This window comes from Acartia tonsa, chromosome 11 (genome assembly GCF_053477335.1).
Source record: "Acartia tonsa isolate MP-2025a chromosome 11, ASM5347733v1, whole genome shotgun sequence".
Lineage (NCBI taxonomy): Eukaryota > Metazoa > Arthropoda > Copepoda > Calanoida > Acartiidae > Acartia > Acartia tonsa.
This window is the reverse complement of record NC_137270.1, coordinates 37,762,997-37,778,589: the sequence shown is the minus strand read 5'-3', so window position 1 is coordinate 37,778,589 and position 15,593 is coordinate 37,762,997. Positions and strand designations below refer to the sequence as shown.

The 15,593-nt window shown below is 32.1% G+C and overlaps 1 protein-coding gene across 1 annotated transcript in view; it reads left to right on the top strand.

Moving 5' to 3' along the window:
• LOC145331861 (trimethylamine transporter-like) overlaps positions 1-15,593 on the top strand; it is a 50,188-nt gene that overhangs the window by 22,450 nt on the left and 12,145 nt on the right. Inside the window, exons 13-28 of the mRNA XM_080176707.1 lie at positions 929-1,051; positions 1,616-1,719; positions 2,583-2,673; positions 3,446-3,486; positions 4,103-4,182; positions 7,055-7,159; positions 7,351-7,420; positions 8,279-8,367; positions 8,864-8,938; positions 9,349-9,416; positions 11,279-11,347; positions 12,601-12,659; positions 13,166-13,253; positions 14,184-14,254; positions 14,880-14,971; positions 15,417-15,526. Of these exons, the coding sequence (XP_080032833.1) occupies positions 929-1,051; positions 1,616-1,719; positions 2,583-2,673; positions 3,446-3,486; positions 4,103-4,182; positions 7,055-7,159; positions 7,351-7,420; positions 8,279-8,367; positions 8,864-8,938; positions 9,349-9,416; positions 11,279-11,347; positions 12,601-12,659; positions 13,166-13,253; positions 14,184-14,254; positions 14,880-14,971; positions 15,417-15,526 (1,335 nt within the window). The remainder of the gene's footprint in view (positions 1-928; positions 1,052-1,615; positions 1,720-2,582; positions 2,674-3,445; positions 3,487-4,102; positions 4,183-7,054; positions 7,160-7,350; positions 7,421-8,278; positions 8,368-8,863; positions 8,939-9,348; positions 9,417-11,278; positions 11,348-12,600; positions 12,660-13,165; positions 13,254-14,183; positions 14,255-14,879; positions 14,972-15,416; positions 15,527-15,593) is intronic.

The window sequence follows — 15,593 nt, the reverse complement described above, 5'->3', positions numbered from 1 at the left end:
AAGTGATAGGGATCGAATTTATTTTTTTCAATCATTTCTTATTTAGAAAAATCATTAATTTCTACCTTATACTATATTTCATAATAATTAATGCATAAATCCCTAAAAAAAAATATTATTTTATCATAATCAATCTTTAAAAGAGGAGAAAAGTGCCAAAAAACCTTTTTTTTGTTGCTTTGTTTTGGATTTGCATAATATGTTTGTTCACCAGTATTACCCCCAAATGCTATTTTTGAGATCTTGTGCTTTATTGGTGCTGATTAATTAAAAAATAACAGTGGAATTTTGTAACCAAAAGAGGCATCTACATTTCATATTTATTGTAAAATCATCCTAAATGAATAATAAAGCTGCTATTTTGAAAATTCAGATTTGCATAATATGTTTGTTCGGGGTTTATTTACTAATTTAACACTCAAGTTAAATGAAAACTATTTAAAGTTTTTAAAACAGTATTACTTAACATAAGATCTTTTTAAAAAAAACATTAGCGGCTGCGCTTATAGCATCTCAGGGTTCTAGACTGGAAAAATAGGCTAAAACCATGCAAAAACTTAAATCTAAAAATCAAAGATGCTAAACCATCCTACATACTATAAAAACCTTCTCTTAACCCTTAACAGTCGGGCCCCTTGCCGCACCTTAATCAGTCGGGGGGGGGGGGGGGGGGGGGAGGCGTTCAACTCAATTGGTTCAGTGGTTAGTAAGTACTTAACGGACAGACTAAAATCTTACTATTTTATACAGGACTAGTGGCTTCGCCTCTAGCCTTTAGGGGTTGAAAATGTTCCCTTAAAGTTGTTTTTTTGATGGGTAGTAGTTTTTCAGTTGGTTTGTTGTATTATTAAAATAGCTTAAAACCATTGTAAAATAATCCGTAAATTATTTTGTCTCTTCGATATTTAACTAATTTCTGTTTATTTAGGTGTAAAACATGGAATCCGAAGAATCAGTGAATTTTGTTTTGGCTGCGGAGTTGTTCTCATGTTGATTATCCTCTTTCTGGACAATACTGTTTTCATTCTCAATCTTTATACCCAGTCTTTAGGTTAGTTTATATAGCTTTTTTTTCAAGGGCCCTCTGGCCGATAAATTCCCAATGAAGATACACAAAATTAACCCTTCTGTAGATTACAATAAGTGGTGGAAAAGTTTTTGAGCCAACAAATCAATAAAGACGTTATTATAAAATTTTGGGGACTAGTTTAATAAACAGCCTATTTCCTTGTATTGTTTCACATTTTTATTGGTCAATAATGCCACTCCAGTATTTGAACACTAAAGAAAAAACAGCCCCAAAATATAATTCATATTGTATGCATAATATTTAGTTGTTTCGTTGTGAACGACCAATAAAATTATAACAGAATTTTAACTAATGACAATTAAGCAGTAGTATAATTAATCTTTGCAGAGCAAGTCTTTGAAAGATTAGAACCGGTTCGCATTCATACTAAAAAAATTATGCATAGCATCGCATTACATCAATTTTCCACGATTTAAAAAGTATCAAAGTATTAAGTATCAAATAATTAATACCCGTAATAATTAATAATCTCATTTCTGCGAAAATTCAATGCTATAAAAAATATTATTTATTTTGTTATTTTAGGTTATTATTTCCATCAACTGGTGTTAATTGGATTTCACAGCGATGCCTTTGAACAATTAGGTCCTAGTTATGGAGCTGAGGACAGAGGCAGAATTTTACCAGAGGTAAGCTAATTTCATTTGATTTATTCTGCTGGATTAGAACCAGCTTTGAGACATACCTGTTTTCCTCCAAAAATAAAATACAAATTTTGTAATCAATCCAAATGTTATTTAATGATTAATTACACAGTGCCTTCGAAGGTGCTTTGACTTTAGTGTCAGAACCTAAATTGGGACATAGTGCATTTCATTACCCTAGATTAGGTAACTTCATATCACTGTTCAATAAAATCTAAAATGCAGCGGTTTTTGAGAAAATTAAATTTGAAAATTTCAAGTTCAATTTTTACCCACTAGGAGTTACCGCATAATCATGACAAGAAAAGCAAAGATTATTTATTTAAAATTGTGAACAACTTTGCTTTTATAAAGTCAGTCATAAAACCTCTCTATATATGATTTATTTAAGGCTGAATTTCCGTGACCTTAGCAAAGCAATTGATAAAAATGGCCATTAATTAACTCACTTCAGAAGTTGTTTTATGAAGAACTTTATAAAAGCAAAGTTGTTCACAATTTTAAATAAATAATCTTTGCTTTTCCTGTCATGATTATGCGGTAACTCCTAGTGGGTAAAAATTGAACTTGAAATTTTCAAATTTAATTTTCTCAAAAACCGCTGCATTTTAGATTTTATTGAACAGTGATATGAAGTTACCTAACCTAGGGTAATGAAATGCACTATGTCCCAATTTAGGTTCTGACACTAAAGTCAAAGCACCTTCGAAGGCACTGTGATTAAGTTTTCATTTCACCATCCTAAAAAGAAGTTCTCTGACTATCTGATGCGATAAATTAAAAAAAGTTAGGTCCTCAGTAAATGTTTTGTTGAACAGAATTTTGAAATAAAAGAACGATTCTTTCAGAGTGTCGAGTATGCTGACGGGCCCTCTAAATGGATGGAGTGGTGGACTATTTTCTATTGGGGATGGTGGATTGCTTGGTGCCCCTTTGTTGGTTAGTGTAATGTTTTAATAGTTTGTTTGTTTGATTAGCCATAGTTTCTTAGGGTTTGGACCTAAGACTCCTGGAGTATGTTGAGACACTTTTGTATAGCCAACAGGGCCAGCTTAAGCTCCACGTTCAAGTATGACTTGACACGCTGTCTTATGAGAGCTCCTCGTTATTACCTCACCCTCGCCGGGTTTGAGTATGGCAGGTGTCCCAGATTAAGTCACCGTAATGAATGACACTCTCCTAAGAGGAGCCTGGGATTAAGGGAAGTGATGGTATTATGCACTTGATTATTACACATGTTGTGATTGCAACATGCATGGGTTTGAACTCGAATTCTCATCACCGTAACTCAGTGCAGTACCACAGAGCTACGGCGCCCCCGTTGTTTTAATAGTAGATGAGTATTGTTAATACACAAGCGGCTTTACCTCCTAGAAGCCTCTTTAAGCACTTAAGGTGGGAGGGGAGTTTTAGTTTACAAAATGAAAAGTAAGCATTTTTTTCGTTGGGGTGGGGGGGGATCATATTTATTGGGATGATGAATTTACCCTCCCTAAGAGTAAAAAAACCTTCCATGGGGCTATCAAAAACTTAACTTTAATGAAGAACCATATAAGTTTAGCGGTTTACGAGATCCTTCGCTACATACAAATAGCTTACTACTACAGGGTACTTGAGCTAGGAACTGCTTTTATTGATATCGATTATTTATATGTAGTATTGTATTCTGTCCTTGTTCAATGATTATCAATTCCATGTATTACTATTTTAGGAATGTTTATTGCAAAAATCTCCTATGGAAGAACTATTAAAGTAAGTTACAATTTCTTTTATCTGATTATATAGTAAGGGATTTTAGGGATAGGTATGTTTAAGATAAAATAGTTTTATATTAGGTGGTTTTAAGTGATTTTTTTCCATCAATATTTCTTTTAATACATAGGGATTACTTAAACTTTTCTAAATAGCTATAAACCTATAGAAAATTGTTGTCGGGAATCTTTTCTACAGAGATTATCCTGTTTTATAAAGTTGTAATAAGATTTATTTGTCTAAAGCTCAAGATCTCAAAAACCCTTGGAACTACTCTATTTAGGTAAGCTTTATATTGGTCCTGTACTAATTTCAGGCTATTTTATTTGAAGATTTAATTCTTTAGATGGTTTTAGACCATCTTTATATCCCCTTTATACTTACTCCTTAGAATACAGAGCTCCCTCTAGTACTTATATATAGTGTACTGATGGCTTAGAATTCAAAAAGGTAGATAGGAGATAGCAAACTAGCCTAAAACCATCACGTGACCTATATGAAGCTTCCCTTTAAAGGATAACTCTTACACTTTAGCAGTTTTTAAAATTCTAAGCTTCAGACAAAAAAAAAGTTACTATATATAAATAGGTAATAGGATTAATTTTAAATATTTAAGGAATTTATATTCGGAACAATGGCTGCGCCAACTGTTTATGTTTTCATGTGGCTGATTGTTTTTGGTGGTGTTGGTCTCAGGTAGGTGCCAGGGAGGGAGGGGACATTGGGATATTAATTACACGAGTCTCCAAATTTTTATTATAACGTTTTAGTATATGTTGGCTTTACAACCTTGGGGACTTTAATTGAATTTGATTGGTTGGTTCATTAAGTTAATTGTCCAAATGTTTCAACTATTAATTGTACAGAAGAGGGGTAATTTGTATATCATAATTGGGGATGTACATCAACTTATCTGTCATTGTCTTATCCCTTTAGATCCATGGGTAGGTGCGGAGCAAAGCTACTCTAGTTTCATTCTTGTCTGTTCGTTTTTACGTTAAATCTATTATTGATCGTAAAGGAAAGATATAATTCAAGGAGGAAGTGGACAATGGGCTGTTTATTACAATGGTCCCCAAAGCTTTATAATAACGTTTTCTTATGCGCGGGCTTAATAATTTTCGGGATTTTGTTGAGTTTTTGCTTTTTGGGAAGTTTTATTGGGTGGTTGGTTAAGTTGAGTGTCCAAACGTTACAACCACTAATTTTAATGTCCAGAAGAAGTAATTTTGTGTATCAGCATTGGGGATGAACTTGAATAAATCGGTCTTTGTCTTTTTCCTTTAGATCCCTGGGTACAATTACTCCTTCTGTAGATATATAGAGTTTTGACACTTCAGATTTGTACTATCAAACCAAGATTTAATAAAAAGTGCCTATCCAACCAAAGTTTTTTACTTACTGAGACAAACTTCATATCTGAAGTTTCAGTGTATTTGAAACATGGGAAATTTGTGCAAGATTTAACATTTATTGTGTGTCTTTTTTTGTAACATAATTAAGACCAAAAAAAAGCCAAATTTAATTATTTTTATTTGAATATCTGTCCTTGTACAGTGTTTTTTTTTTATGAGCACTTTTTTGAAAGCAATTTTACCCCACTTATAGTTATCAGAATTTAATGATTAATGGCTTATTTTCTTCGTTTTTTTTAAGGGAAATTATGAAACAACCAAAAAAAATTACAGTTTTTGTTGAAAAAGTACAGTAAAGTTGAAAATTAAAAACTTAGGTGTCAACATCTAAAAATGGTTTTAGCGCATTTTTCTTATGTTCAAATATTCTACCTTTTGCAAGAATGGCTGCAAAACGCTTCAAAGTTGAGATATAGAGCTATAAATTTATACAGATACTATTGGGGACATGTACTAGAATAGGTCAAAGTTTGAAGGCCATATCTCAATCAGGGAGAAATTACTGGCCCCCCAAAGTCGACTACTGAAAATCCAATTTTGAGCATAAGAAAAATGCACTAAAACCATTTTTAGATGTTGTCACCTAAGTTTTTAATTTTCAACTTTACTGTACTTTTTCAACAAAAACTGTAATTTTTTTGGTTGTTTCATAATTTCCCTTTAAAAACGAAGAAAATAAGCCATTAATCATTAAATTCTGATAACTATAAGTGGGGTAAAATTGCTTTCAAAAAAGTGCTCATAAAAAAACACACTGTATATCTTTTTTTTTGCCAAACTGAATTCACTTTTATGTATTCATCAGTTTTTTAACAGAAACAGTTTAATTTAAATTTTCTATTTGGAATCATTCGACTTAATCTAAAAATGAATGTTTTGGGTGCGTAATACTAATAGTAAATAGTATTCATCCCCCATCCTTTTTATGAATTAAAAGGTTTGAGCCTATGCTGGGTTATTTTAATCTTTACCTAACCTTACTTAAAATAGGCTCCAAAAAGTTTTCCAAAAAGGTTGAGGTCCATATGAGATATTAAGGAAACTGCTAAATAGATCCTCTTTGTACAAATTTCATAACTCACTTTTTTCTAATCTTTTTATTAGTGATGGGAATCCGGATCCGGAATCCGAATCCGGAATCCGCCCAATTTTCGGCCAATTTTGGAATCCGAATCCGGATCCGGAATCCGTTTTTTATAGCGGATTCCGGATTCTAAATTGGTAGGCTAAATTTAATTTAAATAGGTTAGAAAATACCAAGCACATTTTTAGGACATACGTAGCACTTAAATTTTTTTCTGCATAACAAATTTGAATAATTACTAATGTGATGTAAATGTTTTAGTTATGCTGGAAGTCAACACTTTAAACAAATCAAGGCTTCAACCAAGTAACATAGTGATAAATTAACGAAAAAAGCTATCCCTCTGTGACGGACGGCCTTTTAAATACTGCTAGAATCCGGAATCCGAATCCGGAATCCGCCAAAAATAAGAATCCGGAATCCGCAAGAATCCGTCACTTTTTTTGACGGATTCCTGCAGAATCCGGAATCCGAATCCGGCCCAAAAATTCGATGGATTCCCATCCCTACTTTTTATACTTTAAAGAACAGGTATAGATATTTAACAATTTCAACTGATTTAGATCATATATTGCTAGTTTTTTATTTACCTACAAACTAACAATTGTAAGTTGTTAGAAGAGCAGAAATTGCTTAATAATAAAAGAAATAAAAAAGCACAAACATAGAATTGTTTTACAAAAATCAAAATCTGTCTTAAAACTTTCATTGAACCTGGAAAATTATTATAAAACCATTTTTGGTGCTTTCATTCAAAATATCTTGTTGATCACTGGTAACCACCCTCCCTTATTTTTTAAAATAAATTAGAAATAAGAGTGAAGGGGTAGTTTTTTTTTAAGTAAGGTTAGGTTATATTAGACAAGTGGAAGCCCCGCAGGGTTATTGCACACTAAGCATACGCCTCACATGGTTGGGCTTCCTGTCAAGGGGTTAGGTTCAGTAATCCTCCCCTTGTTCCCTTATTTCCAATTTATTTTAATAATAAGGTGGAGTATGTTGTCATTGCTTAAAAGGCACTTATTATGAAATCACCTACGGATCTTAAGTAACATTATACATTTAATAGGATGGAGCGGGAAGCGGCTGGTGGTGATTTGTGCTGTCATAATATCAACACAGCACAACTTATGATGCTTAGTGATGCCAACCCCTCGCAACCAATCGAGTTTAGGTAATTTTATTGCCTAAGGAAAATAGCTTAACCACTCTAGGTTAGTAAAAATGCGAATGATGTAATTATCCGAACAAAATCTGTAAATGTTTCAACTAATAATATGGCCGGATTGTTTTTTCACAGTTATTCTATTGCCTGAGTCTCAAGATTATCTCTAGTGTTTGAAAATTATCAATATTTTTTTTCAGTGGAGACTTATGCACTGGTAATTCTTGCAACTCATGCTCTAAAAAGTTGATCAATATGAGAGAAAATGAGGTACAAATGATATACATTATGATATATAAGTTGGAAATAATTTAAATGTTAGAGGAAGATTTAAAATCTGCATCAAATTTTAAGGATTTTTTATAAAACTCGTTTTTTGTATAATTCTTTATCTAAAAGCGGAAATACAATTTAAGTTAATTAATTTTGACATCTGTGATTGGTGGATGGAAAACTATCTGCGCTCTGATTTGAGAAGCTCAAGTATCGTACATCATTCAACCAATTAGAGCGCAGGTAGTTTCCAATCCACCTATCCTATTGGTCAAAATTAATTAACTTAAATTGCATTTCCGCTTTTAGATAAAGAATTATACAAAAACGAATTTTATAAAAAAAAATCCTTAAAATTTGATGCAGATTTCAAATCTCCCTCTAACATTAAAATTCCTTCCAACTTATATATCTTAATATACATCATATATATTTTCTTCAAATTCTAATAGATTCTTTTTGAGATGATAAACATTTAGCCACTTTATTTTTTTTGTGTGGAGGGGGGGGGGGCAGTAACTAATTATATCCTTTGAGATCACTAATATTTATTTTTAAATGTGTAGAATTATTTTGTGAGTTTTTACTTTTTTTATATAAATTTTATCATTTAAACTAGAATAGTTATTTTGAAGCATCGTATTATAAAGAGCTTTCCGCGGATATAAAATGTACAATTAGCCCCTAAAAAAACGGTTAAAAAACTGGTTGTAATCTTATGATTGTACATTTTTTTTTGTTTTGGTAGAAAACTGGATGTAATACGATGCTAGACATAATTTTTCAGGTACTAATCCATCGGATATTAATCGGGTTCGAAGCTTCTAGGGAAATACAATTATTCCCTTTTTTTAGAACTTGACCCTAGAAGATATAGGTGATGAAATAAAGGCTATTGGCGAGGGAAACTGGGGCGTATCATCACCCAACAGGCATCTTACCAGGTATGTGTACTACACATTGTGTAGATATTTGAGAAGTAAAAAAGCTACTCTTAGTTAAAAAAGTAAAGCCAAAACAGATACTTAGTGTTCAATTTCATGGTATCTTCTTAGATTTTGATTTTATATCTTTTTATATCAAATGATAAGAACACATTTGGCTGTATTGTGCTCTATAGCATTGCAGGCAAACCAAAACGGACCATGTTTCAATGTCATATGTCATTGATGCCCATATTGACCAAAGAATTTCTATGTATAAATAATCATACACCGGTCTTTACAAGAATAAAAAAAAAATTAGAGACAGTATAACAAAGGGACAATCGGAATTGTAGAGTGGCCTCGTTACTTTTATTACAATTCAAATGATTCTTAGACAAAAATCTATCATCGTTTCTACTGTATTATATTTTATTGTTATTTTTTATTCATAATAATTCTGTTGTCTGTTAGCTTTTAATTTCTTTTATTTTTGTATTTTTTTTTATTTGCTAAGGTTATCCTGTCGAAAAACAGAACAGATGTGGTTCGATGTTATGCTAAGCTATGGAGATCTGGGCTCTTTTCTCAGGTAAAATTTCTTCAGAAAAAGTATTTATTGCGAAAACAAGGATTAGAATATCTTTAATAGTTAAGCGTTAAAAGTCAGACAAGGGGACACAAACATTCACAGTAAAAAAGTTACAATGTTTTTTTTATGTTGAATTAGTTTTTACAAAATTTTACAAAAGTAATCGTCAAATAAATCTCCTTTTGAAAAAAAAAAACATACTGATTTTATTTACAGTATGACTTCAAATTTGATTTATATCCACTGGATTAGAACCTTGTTGTATTACAGAGAATTTTCAACTAATAAGAAAATAAAATTCAACTTCGGGCCTTCGGGTACAATATAACTGAAATCATTTTTTTATTTTACTATCCGAGGATAGCTGTCTATAATACTATACTATTTGATAAATAACTTAATTTTTTTAGTGGATTCTCTCTGATGTCGTTGATATTGTACTTTGTGACCTCCAGTGACTCTGGCTCTCTTGTCATAGGAATCTTACAAACTTTATATTTTAAACTATAAAAGCTATACAATTTCTAACCAATAGTATGACTGGGTTGTTCCTCCACTGGTTTCTTATTGGCGGGTTTAGATAGTATGTTTCTAAGACCTAATACCACTTCTGAGACTTAAAAGAAGCTTTCCTGTAGAGGAGAACCATATCGGTCTAGCTGTTAGAGCTAAATAGTCTAATGAAAGGTTGATTAATGATTATAGAAGTGAAACAAACGTTAACTAAAATGTTTTAGGTGTATCGAATTTGATCAGATATATGAATTCATTCCTTGAATGTATAAAAACAAAGATGACATCCATAAAAGCGAAGCACTGAAACGGTAGGAGAAATGGATATTAACACTTGTAGAGTGTCAGAACTGAATGATAAGAATATAAATGTATAAAAGTAGAAACAAAATTGTAAGTAAATTTGTTGAAAAACTACGTAAATACAGGATATTGTTATACTCTTATATTTTGTTCTTGATTATAGAGATGCTTCGCTTATAACATTGCACTTTGTTGTCCTAGGAATCAGTATTCCAAAAATCAGATCAATCGGATAATTTTATCACATAATTATTTGTTATTAAAAAGTTAAAATCAACATGTTCAAAATGGACGCACGGACAACCTGGTAACGGTTATTAAGTTGCTACGCTTTCCAAAGCGTACCTAACTACTACAGGAATCACCATGCAAAGTTTGGAATCGATAGGACAATTATAACCTATTTAAATTAACGTAAAGAGCTATATGTCTGTGACGGACGGACAGACCAACCAACCCTAATTATAAAAAAAGCTTCGTTTTTTAAAATAACAGTAAAGCTCATATCTTATTGTGATATATTTAGATACAATCTTTTTTTTTACGAAGACAAACCATTTAAACAAACAGGATCTTGAAAAAGAATTAATTTGAGATTGAAAATATTTCCAAAAGACCAATCAATTTTACTTGTTTAACTTATCAACTAACTTTGATTGCACATTTAAAGTTTTTATTTTATCTACAAAGAATTTAAGGGAATGGTTCAATGTAGAAAAAGGTATTTTTTCTGTACTTTGTAAACTTTTTTTATGCTATTTGTTTGCGTTGTCCGTAAAGATCTCGGTAACCACACATTAACCTTTTCATTCTTTATATTATTATTGAGCATCTTTTAGGCTATTAACCGATTTGTAGATTTTATCATAAAATAAAATTTTACAAATATATTTAAGGGTCATCTTTTATTCCTAAGTAATCTATTTTGCAGTTTTTCTATTAAAACTTTTAAACGTGAGTTTTCAAAATTATATATTATACAGTACAAATATTGAAACATTTTATAAAATACTAGCTACTGCTCCCCTGGCATCAAAGGATTTTATGGGGTTGAGAGGTACGTAAGGGGAAGAAAAATGCCTTAAACCATCCCTAGGTTTGAATCTAAAAAACCTACCTGGGACCTTCGTAAAGCATTATACAAATACATTTTTTAATTTGATAGAGGTCACTTATTATATTTATCTTATTAATTGTACATATAACAAGTTAATTAAGAAACAACAATTCAAACTGCAAGTGTTTATATTTTAAGGCATATTAATAATTCTGTAGATCACTGAACCCTCCCCTCCTTATTTTTAAAATAAGTTGAAGATAATGGAGGGGGGTAGGGTTTGTTTACTTTGGGGCAGGATAGGGTAGGTTAAATTGGGTACTGGGTAGCCCCGCATGGTTAAATATATGGAAAATAATACTACTCCCCCCCTTATTTTCAAAATAGGAGGTGGGTTTAGTGCTATACAGGCTCTTTGAGAGAAAGTACCAAATCAAATAATGTTTGTAACTGGTTGGTTACTGTAGACTGTCTGGCATCTAATGGATATCCTGAACCACCTGCCCTACAAAGGCTTGGTTGGGCTGTTCTTGAAGGTAAGTAGATAGATACATTCATAGATAGATAGATAGATAGATAGATCGAATGGATATCCTGAACTACGTGCCCTACAAAGGCTTGCTTGGGCTGTTCTAGAAGGTTAGTGGATAGATAGATAATAGATGGATAGGAACTGGTTCCTGTAGACAGTTTGGCATCAAATGATTTTCCTGAACCACCTGCACTATAGAGGCTTGCTTGGGCTGTTCTTGAAGGTAAGTAGATGGATAGAAACTGGTTACTGTAGATTGTTTGGCATCTAATAGTTATCCTGAACCATCCGCACTTACTTGGGCTGTTCTAGAAGGTTAATGGATAGATAGATAATAGGTGGATAGAAATTGGTTACTGTAGACTGTTTGGCATCTAATGGTTATCCTGAACCATCCGCACTACAGAGGCCTACTTGGGCTGTTCTAGAAGGTTAGTGGATAGATAGATTCTATATTGATAGAAACAGATGTTAAGATGCACATTAATGAGTATTAAATGGATTGATAAACTATTTTGGCTTCGAAACCGATTATATCCGCTGGATTAAAACCGGTTCTCAGCCATACTGAACTCATGTATTATGTATAGCATCTTATTACAGACAATTTTCTACAAATCAAAATCATTAGATAACAGTATTCAGTTTTTCATTTTGGTATCCGCTGAAAGCTGTCGATATTTTTTTCATTTTGATATCCGCGGAAAGCTGTCTATAATACTATACAATAAATAACTGATTGGGACGAGTTTAGGTAGGAAGGGGACATTAGATTGTAAATTATACTTGTACCCTATTTTTAATAACCACATTATCTTATTGCTCAAAAACTGAAAACTTTATTCAGTTTTGATTTCTACAATTAAAAAGGGGTTATTTGGTTTATTGTCATTGTATCTTTCATTTCTTGTCCCTTTAGATTTCAGGGTAATATATCATTTTTGAAATGCATCTATATATACCCAATATCATAGTTTAAATGAAGATATTAAAAGGAAGACATGATAAATTGATAGTTAGATGAATAATTATGAAAATTAACTAGGTATATTCCCTTTCGTGAAACGCCTTTTAAGGGGCGTTTCGTCGTACTTTTACAGTAGCTTTTTATAGGTTATATTAGGTTAGGTGATTGCCCCACAGGGTTAGAGCCCCTCGCAGGGGCTAAAAATAGGATAATAGCTACTGTGAAAATAAGTAGAAACGCCCCTTAAGAGGTGTCAGGAAAGGGACTATACCCAGATAACTTTTTTACAGGATTGACCGCAACAGGATTATTGATTGCTGGTGGAGACAAAGCACTTACAGCTTTACAGGTAACTTAATAGATATTTATTACTTGGATGTTGTACTAGATTATCATGTACTCTAATAAAGTAAAATATGTAGCTCGCTAAAATAACGTTACACCCAATCCACCTTCTTTACTCCATTCCCACTTCTTTTACTGGATGAGCGAACGGACCAGTAAATGATGTCCATTATAGCAACCTCAATTAACGAAAATTATTCTTTTATCATAATATCTTCGTTTATTTCTTTATCCATTAGGAATTGATACATCTCTTTTTGTTGACAGAATGTTTAATTAAAAGAGTTTTAGTTGATAGAATGTTATTAGTTTATTGATTGTTTTACCTATATTAAAATTGCTTTTTGATTAACTGATGAAAAAGGATTGATATGATTCCTATAATTAATTGCAGTTTTGTAAGCCCAGAACTTCAGCCCCTCGAGGCTGACAAAATTGGTTTTATTATCCTCGGAAAGCTGTCCATAATACGATGCTTTTTTCTTAAACTAATTAAAATTCTCTGTTTAGGCTGTATCAATAGCTAGTGGCTTGGTGTACACAATTTTAATCTGTGTCGTTTGTGTGGCTTTATGGAGAGCTTTAAAAATGACTTCAGGTAATGGATTTATTATTAATTGGATATAGCACCAGATTTTCATGTTTTATGATAAAGAGAACTGTGTAGCAGGCTAAAATAAAGTATCCCCCCATCGCCCTCCTTTGCCCAATCCCCTACCCTCCTACTGGATAAACGGCTCGACCAATAAATCAAGGGGATATTGCAAGCTAGATTGACAAAAAAAATTCTCCTGTCATAATATCCACGTATATTCTACATCCATTCTTCAGGTAGGATTTTGATATCTGTGCAAACTACTGTGCTTCGGCTATGATGTAGTGTGATTTTCTAGGCTGCTATAAAAGATAGTTGTCTGAAAATTTATGTGAAAATTCCGATGTCAAGTAAACTTTTAAAAAGATTGTAATCTCAAATATTTATCAGTTTGCCGATTATAAAATTGAGATGTACTGGACTGCAATGTTCTAAATTTCATCCCAATTTGTTTGTCTGTCCCAAAGATTAAGAAAATGAGATTTACTTAGCTGCTAGATAGAGTTATGAAATTTCTTTAGTAGCTTCCTCAGCATATCTCTAAATAGGTAATCTGCAATTGGTTAGTCGTATTACTTCCAATCAGGGAAAAGGGAATGTGATTCTAACAAACAATTACAGGAAAATTTCCCCACAACCCCCTTTTCCTCCTCTTCTTATCCACCCCTCTTCAGTTACATAAAAAACAAGATATACCCGCCACCTTACTTCCAAAGGTTTGTGATTTTTTTGTAGAATTGATTGTTTCAATAGCTATGCCTGATTCCAATAAATATTGTAAAATGTATATATGCATGAGGGAATGAAAAATCCATGTAACAAATGAGAAAAAAATCATCAAAAATTTATTTACATTTAGAAAGCTTTTGAGGATTCTGGCTAAACTATAAAAACAATCTTGTGTTTTGTATTCTTAACATGTCTCTAATTTAGGTGAAATAACTGAAAAAGAAAATGAGTTTGCTATTGATATTCTTGATCCTCTTCTTGCTGATCCTGTCAAAGTAAGATTTGTATCCTTAATATAAAAAATAAGGAGTTTTTTTATCAGGAAATTAAGATTTAAAAAATTAGACTAATTCTATTTTATTTTAAGCCTTGATATTGTTTTAAACTGTTAAACCCCCTTCATACTCTATTGAATGCAGACTGAGCCCTTAGATGCTATATTTTATATAGAGCTGCTCTTCCTTCGTAATAGTTTTAAGGGTTTTTAAAAAAAGAGCTAGGCACCTGCAATTTAGTTTTAAGACTAATAAATGTCATTACTTCAAGTGAATTGCAGCTACAACTGCAAATAAAATTGTCCTATAAGAGAGTGTTACCCGGCTGCATAACTTTCTAACTATTCTGGCTTATGCTGAGCATTCTCCTGAATTAAGCGAGTTGTTTGCCGAAACTAAGAATGGCAGATTGGTTCCTTTATTTGTTAAAGGAAGCCTGTAAGAAATAACACGCTCTGACTGCCACAATTAGACCCAATACCCCAAATTTTAAGCCTTCAGCTTTAATAAAAAAAGTTCTAGGCATTTCAAAATGACATTTCAAAAGAACTTTCAGCAGTTAGATCGATGTATTTCTTGCAGGCTTCCTTTAATAAACTATTCTATTTATTATTTTTATTTCTAGGAAATTTTTCAAAAAAAGCATTTCAAAAGAACCCGTGGAAAACTGATTTTGGGTTTGAAGTTCTTATTGAATATAGTGTGTGCTCCTTTCAGGTATAGTTTGGTTTTATTCAAGTTTCCACTCCTTATTGCTAAGACTAGCCTGGTTAGACATAAAAACCAGTTCCTTAATATCAAAAAGTGTCAAAATAATTTTTTTCTGCATCAAAATATCTTTTTCCCTTTCTAATAATTGTTGACGATTACATGAGTTATAAAAAATAACTTAATTTTCAAATCTTTATAGCTTGATTACTAATTTAGTCTATCCATTTGAATCCAACATGGTATACCTTTTATTAGTAATTTATAAAGACTCACCAAAGAGTTCGATAATTGTACAGATCTTACATGTTTCTTCCTCTCCAAGAGTTGCCGACTTTTGTAATGTTTTTAAGTGCATTTATTATTATACTTTTTACCTAATTAGTTCAGTTAAAATCATATATGTATTTCTGTATTAATAATTGAACAATAAACATATATTATTATTTTTCAGTCTTGCCAAGAGTTGTCGACTATTGTACGGATCCTACATGTTCTTACCTTCTCTCATTTACTTTGCTGTCCTACTTTTCCTCTTTGTTATTCTTCACATCATTGAAATAAGTAAGTAATTATTAGTAGCGCAGCTACTCTATAACTTGCGTACGTCCGTAATACGTCCAAGAGGCCT